Source organism: Ursus maritimus, unplaced genomic scaffold (assembly GCF_017311325.1).
Source record: "Ursus maritimus isolate PB19 unplaced genomic scaffold, ASM1731132v1 scaffold_21, whole genome shotgun sequence".
Taxonomy (NCBI): Eukaryota; Metazoa; Chordata; class Mammalia; order Carnivora; family Ursidae; genus Ursus; species Ursus maritimus.
This window is the reverse complement of record NW_024424564.1, coordinates 15,868,802-15,891,226: the sequence shown is the minus strand read 5'-3', so window position 1 is coordinate 15,891,226 and position 22,425 is coordinate 15,868,802. Positions and strand designations below refer to the sequence as shown.

The following is a 22,425-nucleotide window of genomic DNA, read 5'->3' as shown; positions in this document are numbered from 1 at the left end:
CCCCCCCCCCCCCCCCCCCCCCCCGCAACCCGGCTCAGACTTTGAAACCCAGATTTAATGTTCTCCCATATGCCAATTCAATAAGCACACTTTAATGAAAGGGAACACTGGGGTATCCTCCTCTCCTTGTCCCTCTTCCACTGTTTCCCTCATTCTCTTTCAGTATTTCTCATTTTTCCCCCCCAGGATCCTATTTTTAGTATACTAATCGTCTTTCTCTGTGTGTTGTACCCGGATGAGTTCTTCCTTTTTTATATTTTTAGACTTGCCTATATGCTTATGATTTTGAAATAGAGCCCTGATCTGTACCCTAAGCTTATCAGTCTTATCTACTCAGATATTAAACAGGTATTTAAAGTTAATAATGATCAAAACCCATCATCTATTTTCCATAGCTTCCCCTCTTCACATAATTCATATCTCAATCAATTGCACCAAATCTGATATTTATATAAGACTCCCTTTCTCATCACCATATCAAATTAGTCTCTAAGACTTGCTAATTTTGCTCCATAAATATTAATCAAATTTGTCTCATCATCTCTATTCCTCTTACAAATACTCCAGGATGAACCTCATCTCTCCTTTGGACTATTAAACAAACAAACAAACAAACTTCAAATTGATTTGCTTTCCTTAGATTTTGCATTAACAAAAATTTTTTTTAATTCAAAAAAATTCCTTATTTAGAAAAAAGTTGCAATACAGTACAAATAACTTTTATTTTGAACCATTTTAATGCAGTGGCCAATCTGATACTTTATCATCTGGGAGTACTTAGTATTTCCTACAAACAAGGATATTTTTCTATGTGACTGTAATACGACCAACAAAATCAGGAAATTAACATTGTTACTTTACTGACTTCTAATCTTTGGACCTCATTCCATTTTTTGCCAGCTGTGCTAATAGTATCCTTTGTCCCTTAATTGTTTTCTGTCTGGGACAGTGCTTCAGTCTTTGACATTCATGATCTTGACATATTTTGAAGATAACAGGCTGGTTATCTAGCAGACAAATCTTTAATTTTTTAAAAACAAAAAATTTGGGCTTATTTGACACTTCCTGTGATTGGCCTTGGTTGTGCATCTTCGGCAAGAGTATCACAGAAGCGATGCTGTGTTATTCTCACTGCATCCACTCAGGTGGTGAAGGGTTTGGTTTTGATTTTGCCCATTGCTGATGATGTTCACATGGATCGCTTTATTAGGGTGGTGTCTGCCAGTCTGCTCCATTGTGCAATCACTCTTTTCCTATTAGTAATTAAATATTTTTATGGGGAGTAACTTTGGAACTATGTAATACACTGTTCCTCATCAAACTTCTAATTTATTCATTTACTAATTTATATCAGCATGAATCAGATTCCTGTTGTGTCCAATGCATTATAATCAATTACTATTTTTATTTCAGTACTCAAATTGTCCCAGATTTGATCACTGAGAGTCCTTTAAGATGTCTTCTGTGTCCTGTGTGTCCATTTTGCTACATGTCCCCATCACTCTTTTTTTTTTTTTAAGATTATTTATTTATTTATTTGACAGAGATAGACAGCCAGCAAGAGAGGGAACACAAGCAGGGGGAGTGGGAGAGGAAGAAGCAGGCTCCCAGCGGAGGAGCCCGATGTGGGACTCGATCCCGGAACGCCGGGATCACGCCCTGAGCCAAAGGCAGACGCCTAAAGACTGCGCTACCCAGGCGCCCTGTCCCCATCACTCTTTGAGCACTTCTTTGATTTTGGGTATAAAAAAATAGTCTGGGTTTATCTTATATTTTCCCTGTCCCAGCCCTGGGACCTTTCTCCAATGAGCCCTCATTTCTTTTACTGCAGGCTAGAATTTGGAAACCAAGATGTGGGTGCTAGTTGTGCTCATTCCTTTGGGGGTGGGAGGCCACTGCTCCAAAATCATCTCAGAGCTAAGGAGTATATGTATATAGATACATACATATACAAATATTTACATCTATGTTATTTATATTTATCAAAACCCTTAAGTTCCAATACCTCTGATTTCAATTAATAACAAGATCCATGTTTGTTTTCTTCTTTTACATATTTATACTGTATTCTCTGATAGTGAGAAAACTGGCTTCCATTATCCTTAATCTATTTGTTTCTTTGATCAATCCCCGGTATGTTTCTACTTTTCATTACTGCCTCTACTCTCTTCCCTACATGGGTGCCTTCCTCATCCTGCTTGGACTTTAAAAACCCCACACCAGGCTGTAGAGTTGCCAGATTCAACAAATAAAAATATAGGGTGTTGCCATTTGCAACGACATGGATGGAATTAGAGAGTATGCTAAGTGAAATAAGTCAGAGAAAGACAAATACCATATGATTTCACTCATACCATATGACTTCACTCATATGTGGAATTTAAGAAAACAGATGAGCAAAGGGGAAACAAGAGAGAGAAGCAAAGCAAGAAACAGACTCTTAACTACAGAGAACAAACTGATGGTTACCAGAAGGGAGGTGTGTGGGGGACGGGTTAAACAGGTGATGGGGATTAAGGAATGCACTGGTTGTGATGAGCACTGGGTGTTGAATGAAGCACTGAATCACTACATTGTACACCTGAAACTAATATTACACTGTATGTTAAATAACTGTAATTTCAATAAAATTTAAAAAATATATAGGATGCCTAGTTGAATTCAAATTGCAGAAAACAACAAAGAATTTCTTAGACAAGTATATCCCATGAAATATTTGGAATATACTTATATTAAAAGTTTTTTGTTGTTGTTGTTTACTTGAAGTCCAAATTTAACTGGGCATCCTGTATTTAATCTGGCAACCTATAGGCTGATCCTCCACCTGGATCCCCTCCCATCCTGCTCAGACTATGAAACCCAGCTTTGAGCTTCTCCAATGTAGATTCCTTCCTTATCCACTAGGGCTCTGATCCCTCCAATGCCAGGCCACCTCCCCCACATCAAAGCTTTCCTCACTTAGTTTGGACTCTGATTCCTCATGTGAAATTGCTTCTAAACATGGATGCCCCCTTATCTGTATAGATTTTAATACCTCTTACCAGGCCATCCCTATATGTGAATCCTTTCCACAGTCTGCTTGGGCTCCAGCAGCCAGTGCTGAACCATCCCTCTATGGATGTAGTCCTTACCTGCTCAGTCTCTGATACTATAAGGTGGGCTTCTCACTCCCAAACCATGTTGATGCCCTTCTCCTCATACTTAGGGCTCAGATACCACATACTGAGAGCTCTTGGTATGGAGATCCCCTCATCCTGGTATGTCTCTGATATTCCAAGTCTGACCTCATTCATGGATACCCATTTCACTTGATAGAGGCTCTAACCTCCTATATAAGACCATACCCCCATGTGGACACTGTCCTCACCCTGCTTAGGCTGCCTCCTCATGTCTACTGCACTATGTATAAATCCCTTGTCATTCGCTTAGGCTCTAATATGTCACATCTTGTGGACCTCTGTGTGGATGCCTACCTCGTTCTGACCTACTTACTGATTTTAGGATTGAATTTTTTTAGGAGGAGAAAGAAAATGGGAAGAGGAAGAGCAAAATTTTGCATCTTGATTCAAGTGAAGCAAGGGCAAGAATGTTAGGGTAGATTCACATCAGCAGTGGCATTATGATGAAATTGTCCATTAACTTCTTTATCACAAAATCACAGTGTGCCCTCACTGTCTCAATTTGTCCCCTAACACATTCTTCTAAGCATCATATGTTCCAGGTGTGGTTGTACTTTCGGATTACATGCGCTTATGTTTGGAAAAACTAAAAGAAATTAAACCAAACATATTTTCTTTTATTTTTTGAATATTTTGGAGGAAAAAAAACTAAAAGAAAAGGCTGTTAAATGTGTGCTACTTTACTTCTTTTCTCTTTATAAATATTTTAGAATATCCTATCCTTTAGAGCAGTCATTCTCAAACAGGCTGCTATTTCAGGAATTAACTGGCATGCTTCTTTAGGAGAGAACTGTTCCTTCCCATTCCTTCTTTCAGACACTGTGGTAGGTCTCTAGGGCAGGAACAGGGGTAAGAGAGAGCAAAAAAGGCCATGAGGTCTAGAAAATTCTAAAGATGATACAGTTTCAACCCTCCTTTGTTAATATAATAACACCACTCTGATCAAAAGAACAATATTAACATGACAATGAAAAACTAGTGTTCAACACTTCATTTTTCTTGTCATCCAATGTGTTACGGATTTTTTTATGTTTAAGTTATTTTCTTTATCTTACTGCATAGAAGATCTGTGCATCTGTCAAATCTGCTGCATCGAGCACAAATTATTCCTGGTCTGTAAGGCCTTCTCGACAGAGATCCTCTACAGAAAAGCAGAAAACATTTAGTTAGAAGAAGTCTCAAATTTCATCATTGAAATAATATGGTTACCAATTTTTAGCTAGGTTATAAAGGTGATTTAACTAAGAAAATGGACTTTAGGAAGTACTGAAATTGGAGATGTAATCTTCTCCTTTTTCCCCCAAGAAAATAGTCTCTTCTGAAATGAATCCCCATGTCTTTGAAACAAAGTACTGTGATTTAAGTATGAGCGAGGTTTAAAGCTGCTTTAATTTTAGTTTGTAACAAAATTTTCCTCCCAAAATGATGTTATAGAATGTTTTATAATTGCTTTCTGCTTTGTACAAATATATAAAAAGTTTCATAGAAATGATATATTAATTTTCTGAAAAGTTTGCAAAATCCTGAAGTGCCTATTGTCCCAAAGACCCAGCTGCATGATTTACTTAGAGGTCTGCCTTAAAAATATGTAAATATATAAACAAGCAAATAAATGTAAATGGGATTTTACAAATTTGGTTTAATCCATTGTACAGAACAGAGGCAAGAAGTGAGAAATTATTACATCAATTGCCTAGAGCTAGGTAAGAAAAAGAGGCCCCAAAGTAGATACAAGGGAAACTTATATGAAGGATTTAGGTTAAGAAAGAGGGAAGATAGGCAGAGAAATTATATTTAATAGGAATACTTATTTACTCAGTGTGTAGGTGGACATTTTAAAAACCAAGGTTAGGCATGGAAGCCCCTGGTTAGGTCATGCTGGGCCATCTGGAAGAAGGGTGAAACCTAAGAAATACATATTTGCAAATCAAATTTCTGAGTCATATCTTATCAGACGTTTTTGGTGATACCCAGTAAGGTATCCGATACCCGTGAATGGCAAGCCTTCAAGTCCATCAAAGACATCCAGGGGTTTGTAGTTATTAGCAGATCACACATCGCTTCTCTAAAGTCACTGCTCCACTATCAAACCATTTCAAGGAAGAAATGCATTTTGTTTAGATCTTAGCCAGAACACTAGCCTTTCAAAAATTTAAGACTTGATCTAGTCACTTCTACCTACACCCTAGCCTACTCTTCCTGCCCTAGCTCCTTATCACTGAAACAGATGCCTCCACTACAAAAGCAGCACCTTCTCCTGTCCTTAGGCACCAGCGATGGAGGACCATGCACTGGAACCTATGCAAAAAGCTGCTCACTACAAAGACTGCCTTTAAAACCTGCAGCATAGGCCAATCACCTACCGACCATAATGTCTGATGACTGCAGCCTAGAGTAACTTTGGAAAGGCAAATAAAATATATGTATGTCAATTTACATCATGATAGAATACAACGGGCCCTCTTTCCCAAAGATTCGAATTTCATATCACTATTTATATTATATAGCCAGAAATGCCAGACTAATACTCTCCCATGCCAATCCTTTTCTTGTTCTGAGTCTGCAAGAAGTTTAACCTAAATCAAGTCAAGTCCGAATCTACAGTACAATTCCACAACTGCAATTGGAATTATTGGGCTGAATTAGGAGAAAACAACAGTTGAGTACCTATTACCAGCAAGGTCCACTGAAATTTCATAGCTGCCTTGGCAGTACTTGAAGAAACAAATTTCTCTTTTTTTAGGCATCTGCTTTTTCCAAGAATCAGCCTAGTGGTTTGCTGAGACCAAGTCAAGGCTGAGCAGTCCTCTGGAACATTATTTAGATTCATATCTGGCCATACCTTCCGTATATTACCACCTATAGGACATGTGTCCAGGCCCTAGATAAGGACGTGTTACCTGGTGGCCTAATGAGTAACTATACACATGTCCAAGCCCAAGTCCACTAGAAGATCATTACTTAAATTTTACGATAGAGCTATACCGTATAGATCATGACCTGAGCAGAAACCAAGAGCCAGATGCTCAACCAACTGAGACAGCCAGGTGCCCCAAAGCTTTCTGTAAAACTCAGTAACATCTCCTCCCCTCACTCTCACCCCTATAGGTCTAGGGACCACAGTTAAAACAGTTAAACACCAGAAAAGCTCCTTTGAGGTGGATATTATTTAGTTACACCATCCTTTAATCCTCCCCAAGGTACCATCTTCCTTCTGTTCATGCCTCCTTATTCACTTTGGCACCCGGGTCACCATCTCCCTTTTCAGTTCAAATGGTCATTGTCCCTAAATTTGGGACATAGATGATTACAATGTGCTTATAACTTGGTCTGTTACTGGCTGTCTTTACCATCTCAAGCAATACTCCATAATTATTGCTTTTGTAGCCATATTCTGGATCTTGTTATTCCCTAAAACCATTCTACCTCTGAACTCACAAAATCACACATTCCATTCACTGATTGTAGCCTCCTATCCTTGCAGCTTGCTTACTCATTATTCCTGCCATATTTCTCCATTAAGTTAATTGGTACTGCAAGTCTATTTTCTCCCTATCTATCCTATTGTCTCTTCTCTATAAAGCTTAGGTCTATTGCTTTGCATATTATCTGGCTAAAACCCTAAAACTCTCCTGCACTGTTTTCCTTTATGTCTACCTGACAAAAACCCAGTGTTGGAAAAAATGACAGAACCTTACTGTCTGCATGCTCCATGTCTACTTCAAGGCTGCTGGGTGTTGCTGGGGAAAAATCACTATACTCGGTAGAGAATCTTTCTGTTTCTCTAGTCATCTTCCTCCCCCATCTTCCATAATAACCTTCCCAATTCTCAAAATTCTAGCTTCACTGTCTCCCCCTTTATTCTCAGGACATGATCTGTCCTACTTCACAGTGAAATATAATAGCCTTTAGATTGGAATATGAGAAATATTTTGACACTAAATATGACAAATATACCTATTCCCTTCTTCCTTCCTTTCTAATACAACTGAAGAAAAGCCCCTTCCTCCTTTCTAAGGCTAATCTCTTTAATACCATTCCATTTTCTCAGGAACTTGTATCTTTACATACGTATACACACGAACACACCCACACACACAATCTGCCTTTGTTCTTTATAAAGAATTACTTTTATTCTGTATTTGACCTTTCATGTCAATATTTAAATAAGCTCAAATCTTTTCCACTTTAAAAACAAAACAAAACAAAAACAACAATAAAGAGCCCTCAATTCATTCCCAGCTGGCATCAGTTTCCTCTACTCCACAGAAATGGCTTTTCCTGTGTTTATCAATGAACTTCTCTTTAATCTGATATTTTAAAGTCCTTACTTTGCTTGACCTCTTAGAATTAGAAATTTTGGACTACTACCTCCTTCTAAAAACATTCTTTCCCCCGTGCCTCCTGTGATACCATATGCTTCTGTATTTTTCTCCTCCCTGTGTGGTCATTCTTAGGTTCCTCTTCCCACTTCATCTTCCTCTAATTGCCATTAAATGTTGGCATGAGATACTGGAGGTGCTATTCTCTTTTTACTCTATACCTCTCACTAGGCAATCCCATTTACTCAGATGATTTCAATTACCCTATGTACTCTGGCATTCCAAATACTTGTTCTTTGCCATGCCTCACTCATGAGCTTCTGACCCATATAACCACTTGCTTATTGAACATCTCAAAGTGGGCAAATCACAGCCAACTCAAATTCATTATGTTCAAGATGGAATTCATCAACTTCCCTCCCAATAGGTTCAGTGTTTCCCATTGAAGTTAATGACAATACCAGTCATGCTTGAATTATAATTCTGAGAATCTTCCTTGACTATTTCCTCTCTCATTACTTTTTTAAAGATTTAATTAATTAATTTTAGAGAATTAATTAATTTTAGAGAATTAATTAATTTTAGAGAGAGAGCATGCATAAAGTAAGGGCAGGGAGAGAGGAAGAGAATCTTCAAGCAGACTCCCTGCTGAGCATGGATTCCCCCCCCCCCCCCGCCCCACCCTGACATGGGGCTCAATCCTATGAGATATAGCCCCAGTGGAAACCAAGAGTCTGACACAACTGACTGAACACCCAGGCGCTCCTCCTCTTTCTCATTACTTAATATAATGACCTACTAATCCAGTTACTAATGCCTTCTAAAAATGTCTTAAATACTTCTCTGATCTCTCATCTCTGATCTGGATCTTTGATCCAGATATCCTTTGTTGATGTTAAAGTTAATAAATAAGTAAAGTAATACATGTATAATACTTATAAGTATATGATGGAAAGGAGGAAGCAGAAAGGATAACCTTATTTTTATTTTTTATTTTTTTAAAGATTTTATTTATTTATTTATTTGGGAGAGACAGCGAGAAAGAGTATGAGAGGGGAGAGGGTCAGAGGGAGAAGCAGACTCCCCACCAAGCCGGTAGAAGGGCAACCTTAAAGGGGAAAATGTTTCCATCCTCCACTTTCCTTCTGTCTCCCCAAAGATAACTTCTGTTTAACAGCTTCCTGCTATTCCTACCGGAAACAAGTTTTTTTTTTTCATAAAAATTCTCAGTACTTATATATTGTGATAGACTGCTAGCTATCAATCTAATCTCTCTTAAAATACAGAAATAACAGTATTTTAGCTTGTCACATTGTTGGCTAACCTTGCTATGTTTCCCAGCTTCCCTTGGAAATTAGATGTGGGCATGTGATCAGTTTTATACCCAATGGAATGCAAACAGCAGTAATGTGCATCACTTCCCACTTGTGCTTTAAGAGATGGTCATGCTGACAATACATTTTTTTTGCCTTATTATACGATTAAGCTAGCCCTTATCTGTAACTTGGACTTGATCTGTAGACATAGATTCTGCCTCCAGGGAATGGTGAAGAAACAAAATGGGAGCCACCTGGGTCTCTGAATGACTAGTAGAGCAGAGCTACCCACCTAACTGAAATTTCCCATTTCTCTCTTCTGAATCACTGTATTTTCTGGTAATGTTAGCTGCTTAACAAAAAAACCCAATCTTACTTATTATTGTTCTGCATCTTACTTTTTCATCTAACAAGTGAAACTGGTACATAAAGACACCAGTATTTTCAACGGTTATACATTAATGCATGGTAAATTAATTGCTCAGTCTGCTATTACTGGAGTCATTAGGTTTTTTTATTTCAGTTTCATGCTATTAAAACATGCTAAAATGGTTATCCTTGTGTATATATATGTATATTTATATTCTTGGCCAATTTTCATGAAGATATTAATAAGATAAAGTTCTAATAAGGAGATTACAAGATCAAAAAATAAGTATATTTTAAATTTTGTTATTCTGTCAAATCCAGAAAGGTTATACCAATTTATCATCCCATCACATGTGCAGAATATCATTTAAGCTTTTGTATCTTCTCAGATGGATGAGTGAAAAGTAGTAACTTATATTTGTTTTTACTTGAATTACTTCAATTATGAATGAGACTGAATATCTCTTCATATGATTAATGACCTTTTTTTTTCTTTTTAGTAAATGAACTTTTCATATCTTCTGTAAATTATTCTTCTGGGTTGTTTCTCTTTTTCTTCATTATTTGTATGAATTCTTTGTAAATTAACGAGACTAACTTTGCCATATATTCCACAAATATATTTTCCCAGTATATTTTTTCTTCTTTGGCTATACCTATGGTATTTCTTTAGCTATAAATTAATTTTAAATTTTTATATAATCAAATGTATTCATATTTTCTGGATTTTTATGTTCTGCTTGGTAAGACCCCAGGCTGATCTTTCCATTTTGGTTGAGCCCAGACTGCAACTGTGTTTTCTCAGCACTGTGCAGCTTCTGAAATTTCTGTGCAGGTCTTCAGCTTCCAAGCAACTGTTCCTATTTAATCTTTTCTGTGTAGCTTGAGTTGACCAAAGACCCATAAAGAATTTTTACTGACTTTTGGGGGTCCTTCTTTGCAGCCATCTTCTCCTTGGGATCCTAGTCCTGAATACAAGGCATCTTAACATCAATAAAACACTGATATATCCTTTGCTCAGCAAATAACACATTCTTTGCTTGGATTCCGTTTCTCTGGCTATGGTTTTGCTAATTCTCTCAGAGAAAATGAAGGCAAATACAGTGTTCCCACTACGTTATTTTCTATTTGCAAAGATCATGACCTGAGCCAAAACCAAGAGCCAGACACTTAACCGGCTGTGTTGACCAGGCACCCTGAGAGCATTGTTTAAACTTTCACACATCCATTAAAAAACAAAACACTGTAAAGATCTTAAAAAGAATCTGGACACTCTTTGTGTACTCCAATGGAAAGACTTCCAGTGCATATCACTAAGTAAAAAAAAAAAATAAAGAAACCACAGGAAGTATGGTATGCTTCTGTTTGAATTGCGGAAACACATACACACACAGACAGACAGATACACTTTTGTATATGCACAGAATATATCTTTTAGGATAAAATATTGGGGAGGATAACTGGAAGAAATGGGAACATTAGTTTATGCTTTTGAATTTCTATCATGAATTTTCTATTATGACTATGTATCAAGTATCACACATATTTTATTAAAATGACCTAAAATTACAGTCCATAGAAAATAATGAGAAAGAGGCTATACCAAACAAAATCCTAAGGTCCAGCAGAAGTTGCAATCAGAGGAAAATATATAACTGCAAATATCTTCAATATTAAGTAGGATTAAAGATAAAGGAATGCTGTATACCTTAACAAAAAGAGCCTCTATTTCTAAAAGATACTTGGAAGATTGAATATCTCAAAATTATAAAATAGAAAGCAAAGAAATCAGAAAGTATGAATAAATCTGAAATCTTTTCTTTTGAAAGATCAAAGAAATAGGTTAAATCTTCATGAGCTCCATTAAGCAAGAAAGGAAGAAAAATATTCATTATTAAGAGTTCTCTACATTTACTTTTCCTATAATTCTCTTCTGCTTTTTTCCATATAAAACTTGCACTTCAAGTCTTCCCCCTTCCCTTGTATGTTCTAATATAGTCTACCTCTCTCTTTTTTATTGATGGCTTTGTTTAGCTTATAAAAATGCATTAGCAACCAAGGTTATAAAAAACAGCTTTCATGTAACTCTACACACTGACCTCTTTTTCTTCTCTCTACTGCTAAACATCTATATAGAGTAGTATTCTAAATTGGCATTATTTTTCAAACTGCAAGTCATGAGCTTTTAATAGTTCATAAAATCAAATTTAGTGCTTCACAGCCAATATTTTAAAATATGAAATAGTTGTACTAAATTGAGAATAAAATATTATTTCATATAACATGTTTTTACTTTAAGGATATACATTATTTTATAGATGTTTCCTTTCAGTTATATACTGTATTTCATAATTCTAATATGCACATGTTTTCATATTTTAACACCTCTGCAAATGAGATACATGTTACCATTGATTGTGTCTCAAAATCACAGCCAGGCAGTGAATGTGATATGGTAGTCACTGAACATTTGTGAACTTGTCATAGCTCTTCATAATATCATCGCTTCAAATGGTTATATGCATTGTTTGCACTTAATGTATTTAAACTGCTATTCAAAATGTCTAAAATGGGGCGCCTGGGTGGCACAGCGGTTAAGCGTCTGCCTTCGGCTCAGGGCGTGATCCCGGCGATCTGGGATCGAGCCCCACATCAGGCTCTTCGGCTATGAGCCTGCTTCTTCCTCTCCCACTCCCCCTGCTTGTGTTCCCTCTCTCGCTGGCTGTCTCTATCTCTGTCGAATAAATAAATAAAATCTTAAAAAAAAAAAAACAAAATGTCTAAAATGATTACAATATGATATATCATTGAATCATAAATTATTATGTATGCAGGAAAGCATGGAAAAAGAGCAACCTCATATATAATAAAAAGAGACTGGTGGGAAAAAAAAGTCTAAATGTTATTTTTTAAAAATGCCAGCACAGTTCTAGTTTCTCTCTTACCTCACTAGACTCTCTTTATACTCTTAATAACTCTTTGCCTGAAATTGACATACTGAAGTGATGTAGGGCTTAGTCCTTAAGTCTCTTCTGTTCTATTCTCCATACTTACTTTCTCACAAGGTGATCTCATGCAGGACCAACTCATTTCTGCCCCACTCTCTTTATCTGCAGTTCTTACTACCTAAGAACCTATCCTAGACCTTCATCTGACTAGCTCCTTCTCATGATTCATTCACATGTCCCACATTTGTCTGTCTACCCAATGTGTCTGAAACAGAACACTTGACCTTCCCACAAGGTCTACTCACTTATGAGCCTTCCCTATCTGATTTAATGGTATCGCCACTCATCCAGTTGCTTAGATTAGACATAGATAGCATCCTTGATTATTCTATTATAGTCACTCTTAAAGTTAACCCAATCGGCAGGTATTATTAGCTCTATCTTCAAACTATATCCTGATCTGACCTTCCTTCTCCATTTCCATGCGACGGTAGGCAGAATTCACGTCATGGAGGTATAGGTGTTGACAGTGGTAGAAGAGAACTTTCTCTGGGTAGTCATTCTGGGGCACAGGCTCACTTCATCCTGTGGCTGTGCCACCCTCTAGGACAACTGAATCTTCCACCAGATCCTCTGTGTCCAGCCAGCAGATGACAGAAGATCAAGAGTGTGAAGGATCATGTGGGAAGTTTTTAAAGGCTAGGCCTGAACGTGGCCTAATTCCATTGGCCAGAGCTTGTCACAGGGCCCCACCAAATTTCCAGGGAGGCTGGGAAAAATATATTCTAGCTATCTGTTTATGAAGTAAAGAAAATGGCACCACCTGCCAGACTCTATTTCCTTAACTATTACATAAAGAAAAATTTCTTTACTAAATACTTTTGGACACCAGTATTTACTTCTTTTGGCATTAGATTCAAGTCATTTTCCTCAATCCCAGAGGTCTTACCTTACCTATTGACCTTTTCCCCCCTCTAATACATATCATCTATGCATCAAAGCTGACTGCTTTTAAATCTATATTCACGTAATTGTTTCTATGATTTCATACCTGCTTTTACAACTCCTTTTTATTTAAAATTTACATATGTGTGTATTTTGTTAATGTTGCTTCTTATTTATTTATTTACGTATTTTTTTTTTCACATATTTTCTTCCCAACAGAGTACAAGTGTTTTCAGGATAGACATCATATTAAAAAAATATGGAATTCTCTTGCCTAGTCAGTGTTTGGTGCACCTACTACAAATATATATTTAATTGAATGAAAGGTCCTGCAGTCACCTACAGATACAACATGTCCAAAAATAAACATATTGTTTTCCTCCACACTACATATTTTCCTAGCTTAGTTAATAAAATGACCTATCACTGAAGCTTACATTCTCATGGTCATATTTGATCGTACCAACTCCAATACCTAAATTCAAGGCTAATCTAATTAATACTTTTAAAGTTTTACTTTATTTTGTTTAGAAATATCTTTGAAGAATAATCACTAGATGGGGCGCCTGGGTGGCTCAGTCGTTAAGCGTCTGCCTTCGGCTCAGGGCGTGATCCCGGCGTTCTGGGATCGAGCCCCACATCAGGCTCCTCCGCTGGGAGCCTGCTTCTTCCTCTCCCACTCCCCCTGCTTGTGTTCCCTCTCTCGCTGGCTGTCTCTCTCTGTTAATAAATAAAATCTTAAAAAAAAAAAAAAAGAAAAATGGCTGGTAGAAATTTCAAGAGAAAGAAGCTTATGGGACAGCTGGGTAGAAAGAAGAGTAGTCCTACCTTGTAGCTTCATCTTATCGCTCTACTTACAGGGTACTCTTATATTCACTACTGTTATTAAGGTCACCAAATACCTTCATCTTATCAAATGAAACTGTCATCTCTCCTTCCTCATGCTTTTCATTTTTTCAGAGGCATCTCATACAGTTAACCACTTTGGGCATATTGACTCATGTTCTTCACTTGGCTTCCAAGTACCCTTAACCAGCACCGTTTAGGTTTCCTCTTATCTCTTTTGTCTAAAGTTGAAATACTGTAGTGTTCCAGGGCTTCATCCTTCAATTAAGTCTCTATACTCTCACATAAGGTGATCTCATTCAAGACTATAATTTATTTCTATCTCAGGGCCTTTATACCAGTAGTTTCTTCTGCTTAGAAACCTATCCCAGACCTTCATAGAACTTTTTACTTCTCATGATTCACTTCATTTTCCACATTTATATTTCCACCTAATATGTCCAAACCTAAAACACATTTCCTGTTCTTCCCCATCTGAGCTGATGGCATTATTATTCACCCAATTGTTCAAACTAAAGACTTAGGTATCATCTTAGATTATTGCATCCCATTTATCCCTCAAGTCAAATCCATCAACTGGTTTTATTAGCTCCAGATAGCTCCATGATATATGCAGAAACTGACCTTTCCTCTCAATTCCCATTCTATGGTAGGCAAATTCTAAGATGGACCATAAGATACCTTCCCCTGGTATACACGCCCTGCATAATTCCCAAGACAGAGAATATGATGAACTTTACTTCCATTACTAATAATTTATGTTATATGGTACAGTTGACCTTAAAATACGAAAATTATCCAGGTGGGCCTGACTCAATCATTTGGGTACTCTAAAAGCACTCTAAAAGCTGGTCACAGAAGAAAAGTCAGAGATTTGAAGCATGGGAAGGTTCTGCGACTTGAAGATGGGGGAGCTTTGTGTTAAGGAATGTGGGCAGCCTCTAGAAGCTGAGAGCAACCTCTGACTGAGAGCCAGCAAGTAAATGCGGTCCAAGTCCTATAATCACATTGAACTGAATTCTGCTAACAATCAGAATGTGCTTGGAAGCAGATTCTTCCCTAGAGCCTTAGAGATAAGAACTCAGTCAAGTTCTTGATATTGGCCTTTGAGACCCTGAGCAGAGAATCCAGCCACAACTGTGCATGAACTTAACAGCTTAAAGAACTGTTTAATAATAAAAGTGTACTGTTTAAAGTCACTAAATTTGTGGTAATTTATTATGTAACAATAGAAAACCAATGCACATACTAAAATTCTGATCCAAAATAGACTAGGGGCACCTGGCTGGCTCATCCAATATAGCACGCTACTCTTGATCTCAGAGTCATGATTTCAGGCCCCACAATGTTTGTAGGGCTTACTTAAAAAAGAATCCCATAGTCTATAGCCTGTTACATAGAAATAATCTAATTGTGCTTGCTTCCTCTTTGTACCCATATTTCCCTAGACTCAATGTTCAATACAATAGCAAGGATAATTTTTTTTTAAGGGTTCTTTTCAAAACATAGATAAGATCATGTCATTCACTTGCTTAAGATTTTCCATTGGCTTGGCCATTACTTAGGATAAATTCCAAAATCCTTAACATGCTATTTTGGTGTAGCTCTCACCTAACTTTCTACCTCAACTCCTACCTCTAACCAGTTATTCATTTCTGAAACATGCTAAATTCATTCCAAGCTCAAAGGTTTTGTGTATGCTCTTATTTCTATCTGAAATGTTCTTTAGTCATCTTCAGACCAAATGCCACTTTCTCTTACAATTACCCTATCTATATTCCATATTCCATCTGCTTATCTTGCTTTCTGTTTTATGGCATATTCTACTATCTAATTAAATATTATTTATTTATTTATGTGTTTATTTATTGTTTGTTGGTCTCCCTTCCAAGACTACAAACCAAACATGGTTAGTGTTTTTTGGTCTTGTTGGTAGATAGATCAGTGCCTTGTACGCAGCTGTTGAGTGAGTAAATGAAGACTAGTGCATCAGAGGGGACTTCTTTCCTCCCTTAAATCAGTACCTGGCTCTCTGCATTTTCAATACCAATCATCAGTTAACTTTCAAAAGTTTCTCCCTGTAATAGGTCCCAATGCTTTCAGTCTGTAGGAATGAAAGGAAGACTAAAAAGTATTATAATGATGCTACATCCTGGACCTGTTTTGCATGACTGTGTTCAGGGTCACAAAACAGGGTCAGGAAGGGAATTTCTGAGTGTAATTCGATTTACATCATAGTTCTCTTATTTTCCCTAATCAGAGGACTATAATCAGTAATCAGTAATTGATGGAGCTTTTTGTTTGTTTTTTCTTTTTGGTTTAGTCCCAGAGCATTTTATTTGGCAGAAATTCTTTCTTAATCCTAGCATGTAGTCAATTTTTTACTCTTTTCCAGACATGTTGATTAGGATATTTTCTCACTTAGTTGGACATTTTAATAATCTTACTTATAGTATCATCTTGACCTATAAGAAAACTTCAGACTTTCCAAAAAAAAAACTCCCCAGAGATGGAGGCTATTTTGGAAGGTAGTTATTTCCCATCATAGGAAGGTATTCGGGTGTAGGGTAAATAATCACATGGTAAGTAAGGGGAAAGAATCAAATTTCTTCAAAAGAAGACTTTTGAAGCATTCTTGCATCTTTGAGACATTATGATTTTTAATATGAGACTAGCCTCAAATAATAATGCACCTTGCCAAGGATGGTCAGTTAAGTGTCTTTCAGTTACAAAACTGAGGCTCTCCTGAAAAAATTCTTACAACATACATTTCAACACATCTAACCTTATTTTTGACTTTTATTATAAATATGGGAATAAACTATTTTGGAAAATAACTTAATCTTATGCTAATTAGGCTAGATATTGTGAAATAATACTAAAGTTAAAATTCTTCAAGGAAGTACTACTTGGCTGATTTGTATGTTAAATTAATATGCCCCAAATATGACTTTTTTCATTATAGAATTGAAACAATTTCAATTTAAAATCTTTAATATCTTATATTTGATTCTTTTACAGTTCACAAAGACATTTAGAAAAATATTTTGAAAGTTAGGAAAACTTAACCTTGAAAAATTCCCAATTTATTTTTATATTCTTTTTAAGATTTAAAATAACTTACCCTGGTGCATAGTTACATACGAAAATTGCTGCATATCTAATATGTCCAACTCTTGTACATGGAGTTACAGCACAACCAACTTTGTAAGATGTGTCCCAAACAAGCTAAAATAAAATTTTTAAAGAAAACAAAATTTGATTCTAAACATTTACTCTGTCATGTTATAAACAGTAATATATTCAATTCACAAAGAACTGTTAACCAAGAAATTCAAGGAATATGAAGTATTCTTTATTTGGATGCAGGTAAAGAATTGTCATAGATTTAGGGACACATTTCCCAAACTCTGTTTAGAGAAACCTTTAGCAAGTTCTGCCTTAGGATAAAGAGTTTGAGAAACACTGATCCAGAGAGTTTCAGAGTCAAAGGAAGGCACACATGCTGCATCAGTTTTCAAACTCCTATTGAATCTGAGAGTTCTAGGTTATTGACAGAGAGGAAGAGGGAAAAGAGGAGGAGTTTTGGAAGACTGGAAGTTGTGACTAGAAAGAAAAAATGACATCAAGATTATAGAAAGGAAGGAAAAGCAATACAAGAGTAGAGAGTAATTGAATGCAGTCAGCATTTCTCTTCTTTTGTTGAGGAAATTCCATTATAAAATAAAATAGAGTCTGGGCCTGCAATTTAAAAAGATGTATAAAAGAGCTGGTTTCTATAAAAAGAAAAACAGGTCTTGAATTGGAGTGACAATATGAGAATGATTGAAGATATTCCAGAAATTCTCTGTATGGCTTTAGTATTTCTAATACTTCCACATAACAAAAAAGTACTTGTTTTGTCTGTTAACATCTGTGGAAGAGAGAAACAGTTTCTGGTTTCCTTTTCTCTTTATCCCAAGCTTTCGTGGTTTTAAAAATGTGATTCTTAAAAAAATAGAGTGATACATTAAAATAACAGAGAATAGAAAGTCTGCAGCAGTTGAAATGGAGTTAAGCAGGTCAAATACAAGAAACAAAAATGTCTAGGATACCAGAATTACAGAGTAAAAAATCACAGGAGTAGATCATAGAGTAGACTTGGTTAATTTACTGGGATTATTAAAATCACATTAAGGAGTCTGGTTTTGATATGAGTAAAACAATGGAGAACCACTATAATTTTCTAGACGAAGAAAGAATGGATCAAACATCTTTGGAAACATGATTCATTTGATGGAACTTAAAGACATGAATTCAACTTGAAAAAATTACAAGATTTTAAGTTCTGCATAAAACATGACATCACAATCTATTGACTGAAAAATAATCATCTCTTAAATCATCTTGAAAGTTCATCCAAAAATTTCTTGATTCCTGATACAAAGATTTATAGAAGACCAAAATAATGTTATGTTCTTGTCGTGTTGCGAATGTATGGCTAACACTCTGTACTCAGAACAGTATCACATATAAATAGATGATTATAAATAATGTGATAGTGAAATAATAAGTGTATGTAGAGGAAATAACAAGTGGTTCAGTATTGTTGGAGTATGAAGTATAAAGGTGGATAGTTAGACAGGAGACAGGAAAATAAGGCTATTAATTTGCACTTAAAATGTTTTACTGAGGGGCGCCTGGGTGGCTCAGTCATTAAGCATCTGCCTTCGGCCCAGGGCCTGATCCCGGGATCCTGGGATCGAGTCCCGCATCAGGCTCCTCTGCTGGGAGCCTGCTTCTTCCTCTCCCACTCCCCCTGCTTGTGTTCCCTCTCTTGCTGCTGTCTCTCTCTCTGTCAAATAAATAAATAAAATCTTTAAAAAAAAAAAGTTTTACTCAGTTATATTGTAGTATGTGTACTGATCTGTGCAAAAAATATCAAGTCTTTTACTTTTATTTATAGTCAATAATTTAAAAATAATTTTTATTTGCTGGTTTCTTCCTTTTCTAGTGTGTGTTACTTTTAGAAAAGCACCTTTCATTTCTGGGTGGAGATGAGATTTGCTACATTTAAAAGGATGTTTTAACTGTACGGTTCACAGAATAGATGGAATTACAGACATTTTGAAGATCTAGGACTGATTAGAATTTTTTTTTTTTAAAGATTTCATTTATTTATTTGACACAGAGAGACAGCCAGCGAGAGAGGGAACACAGGCAGGGGGAGTGGGAGAGGAAGAAGCAGGCTCCCAGTGGAGGAGCCTGATGTGGGGCTTGATCCGAGGACTCTGGGATCACGCCCTGAGCCAGAGGCAGACGCTTAAGGCCTGAGCCACCCAGGCACCTCTGATTAGAATTTTGCTTTTTTAGAAGTAATAACTTTAACAGTTGAGGTTATTTTTAAAATTGATACATAATCAATAAAAACTTGGTAGGAAAGCAATTAAGGAGTCTATTGAGTTAATATAAAAATTAGATACCTGTTTATAATTAGAACAGTCACTAGAGCAACTGTCATTTTCAAAATCGTAGTTTTTCCTCTCTTCATACCAACTTCTGATAGCAATACTTGCAGTGAATTCATTTTCAGGTCCGACCCATATATTTTCACCAATACCATTAAATTTAGGATGGGCCATATTTAGTTCTTCTAAATGACTATTATGTTTAAACACACATTTTTTCCCCCATGCTCTAGCAGTCCGTGACAAAGCTACGTCCCAAGTCTGAAAAAAATGCAAAAAGCAAAGAAAACAAAATAATAATAATGAGGTTTTTTTTTGTTGTTGTTGTTGTTCTCTAAATTATTTTCCTTGAGTTCTCATATTCTATTTAAGGAAAACAATTCTAACTTTGTGCTTATGGGCTTGTCTGTGGAATTTCTAAGGGGGAAAATGTTTTTGAGTTACTCATAGATGAAATAACTATTTCCTGAGGCAAAGGACTATCCATACAATTGCAATTTAAAAATCATATTGTTAGATGATGCAAATGGTTATAATACTATTAATGTAGTCTGTTCAGAATATATACTTTCAATCTCATTCCTTTTATACATAGTAATACAATGATTTAAAATATTCACCTAAGAACTGTTTATTGAATCCTGAGTATATGCAAACTATTGTAATGTGGGGAATAAAATACAAAGTCAGGCATAAATTTTGTCTTCTCTGTTTTATAAATATAAAATCTTAACACATTGTGGTACTTGGTGAATATTATAAAACAGGCACATGTGAAGTTTTATGGATCTCAGAAATCTAAGAAAATATCACAAGATACTGTTCCCGGGCTAGCTATCTGGAAATATCCAGAAATGTGTAAATTTATCATTATTTAGAGACTCATTAAGTTTACTGTTTACTTAAGGACAAGAACAAAAATAATACACTTAGATAAATCAGCAAAATAGTTGTAAAATCAAAATGCTTTATACATGCTACAATATATCTGAAAATAAACATTTCTGAAAACCAATACTAAGATTTCCTTAGTTTTCTTAGTTAATTTCATAGATTATACACAAATATAGAAAATAAATATTCTTCCCCAAAGGTAATAATTGTTTAAAAAAATTGCTTATGTATACATTCCTCTATCTCTATATACATACACATACAACCACATTCAAATATAAGATATAAGTGGGGATGTTTCAGGTAGGTATTGGGTGATTTTTTTTCTGTATATTGTAATCATACCATACACAATATAATTGGCCTTCGACTTGGCGGTTTTTGCTTAGATTGTTCCATTTTAGCACAACTAGATCTACCTAAATTTTACAAAGTCAACATAGTATAGTATGGGTCCTCTATAATAACTGTTACCATTCCCCTATTAATGGCCTTTTAGATAGCTTTCCATTTGCAAACAATGCTCCAAGGACTATCCTTCTACTGCCTTGTTTTGCATATTGTTTCCACATCACATGCTTACTATGTACTAGTCCCTATTCTAAATGTTTCCTATGCATTATTTCACTTAATGTTCACAATAATCCCATGAGTTATACATTATTATTACTGTTTTTATTTCACAAAGGAAGTAACTAAAACACAAAAAAGTTAAGTAGTTTACTTATAGCTACTTATAGTCAGTAGATTGTGGAGCTTGGATTTAAATCCAGGAAGTCTAACTCTCAAGTCCAAGTTTGTAAGCATTTAGTCATTGCTTCCCATGATTGTGTGAAAATAAGTTATAATACACTGCCAGTATTTGCTTAATTTGGTGTAGTCCTTTAGAATAGCAATTGCTATATATCATATAAATTAAAAATATCATACCCTTAATCTATTTATCCCATTTCTCCAATTTGTCTAAGGAACTAATCCAGAAGGAAGAAAAGACTTATGTCTATGGCAACAGTCCTTGCAATATCATTTAATAATATAAATTGGAAGCTCCTAATTGCCTGGTAAGAGAATATTTATCCAATAAATTTTGCAGCCATTTTAAATGACAACCATGAAGACTAGTATCTAGAGAATAGCTGATGAGATGTAAAACAGAAATACGAGGGGAAAATGGAGGAAAAAGGAAGAATAACATTGTAAGAGAACGCAAAATCAAGGCCAGGACTGGGATGAGGTGACTGAGACACTCCCTCATATGGGCGCCTCTACAAATCCCAGCTTTGTGCAATATCTTGGTAATAACTGTGTGTCACAGTGGCAGTGTTTTTATTTGAGTGTTTCTTTAAACCCAAACTAAAAGTGCAGTTCCCGGGGATCTGTCAGCCTCAGTGAAGCAGTGCCCGGGTTTCTCAGGCCGAGGGGTGGCATCGTGACAAGGAGGTTGTTGGTTTGGGCAACCGACTTAGAGCCTCACCATGAAGCGCAAGTTAGACCCTCGGGGGAGGACGTTGCCCCGGAGCTCATTGTGGAGGTTCACGTACTCATTGATAAAGGATACGTCCTCTTCGTGAGGAAGTTGCGCGTTCAAACCGAAATCCAGCAGTAGTAGCCAGAGTTCCCAGACCCACAGCTTCAAAAGGCCTCCTCGCATCCGGGGAAGTGATTGGGAGCACCACTCCCGCGCAAAGGGCCGTGGAGCCTCCATGGTCCACCCGCCGCAGACAGGCCAGTGCGCACGCGCCAGCCCGCCCCTACCAATCTACGCAACAACGCTGGCAAGCGGGTCCTGCTTTCCCAGGAGCTGAGGGACAAGCGGGAATGGAAGTCGCAGTGTTGGGGGGCAGAAACTCGTCATAGCTATCTGCAGAACTAACTGAAGAGAGGCTTGAGTTGAAGGAGTATAGGCTTTTCACTAAACTAAGTATTTCCTCTTTAAGTCGGACTTCCTCATTGAGATTTTCTCTCAGTGTTTTAATAATCTTTTGTGAGGAACCACAGAATAAATGGAAGACTGAAAATCTGAGCTTTTAGGGGGTAGAGTAGGAATCAAGTTCTCATAAGGTTAAAGTATTTTCATTTCATCTCACCAGCACTGCAAAGACAACCTGGAATATCAGAATTCATCATCTCTGACAAACTGTCTTGTTCACAGTTGGTAA

The 22,425-nt window shown here is 36.5% G+C and overlaps 1 protein-coding gene across 1 annotated transcript in view; it reads right to left on the bottom strand.

Moving 5' to 3' along the window:
* GLIPR1L2 (GLIPR1 like 2) overlaps positions 1-22,343 on the bottom strand; it is a 27,382-nt gene extending 5,039 nt beyond the window's left edge. The window contains exons 1-4 of the mRNA XM_008684392.2: positions 21,741-22,343; positions 19,388-19,633; positions 17,050-17,153; positions 4,235-4,320 (exon numbers count right to left, since the gene is read on the bottom strand). Coding sequence (XP_008682614.2) covers positions 4,235-4,320; positions 17,050-17,153; positions 19,388-19,633; positions 21,741-21,971 — 667 coding nt within the window. The 5' untranslated portion in view covers positions 21,972-22,343. The remainder of the gene's footprint in view (positions 1-4,234; positions 4,321-17,049; positions 17,154-19,387; positions 19,634-21,740) is intronic.
* Positions 22,344-22,425: the final 82 nt, after the last annotated feature.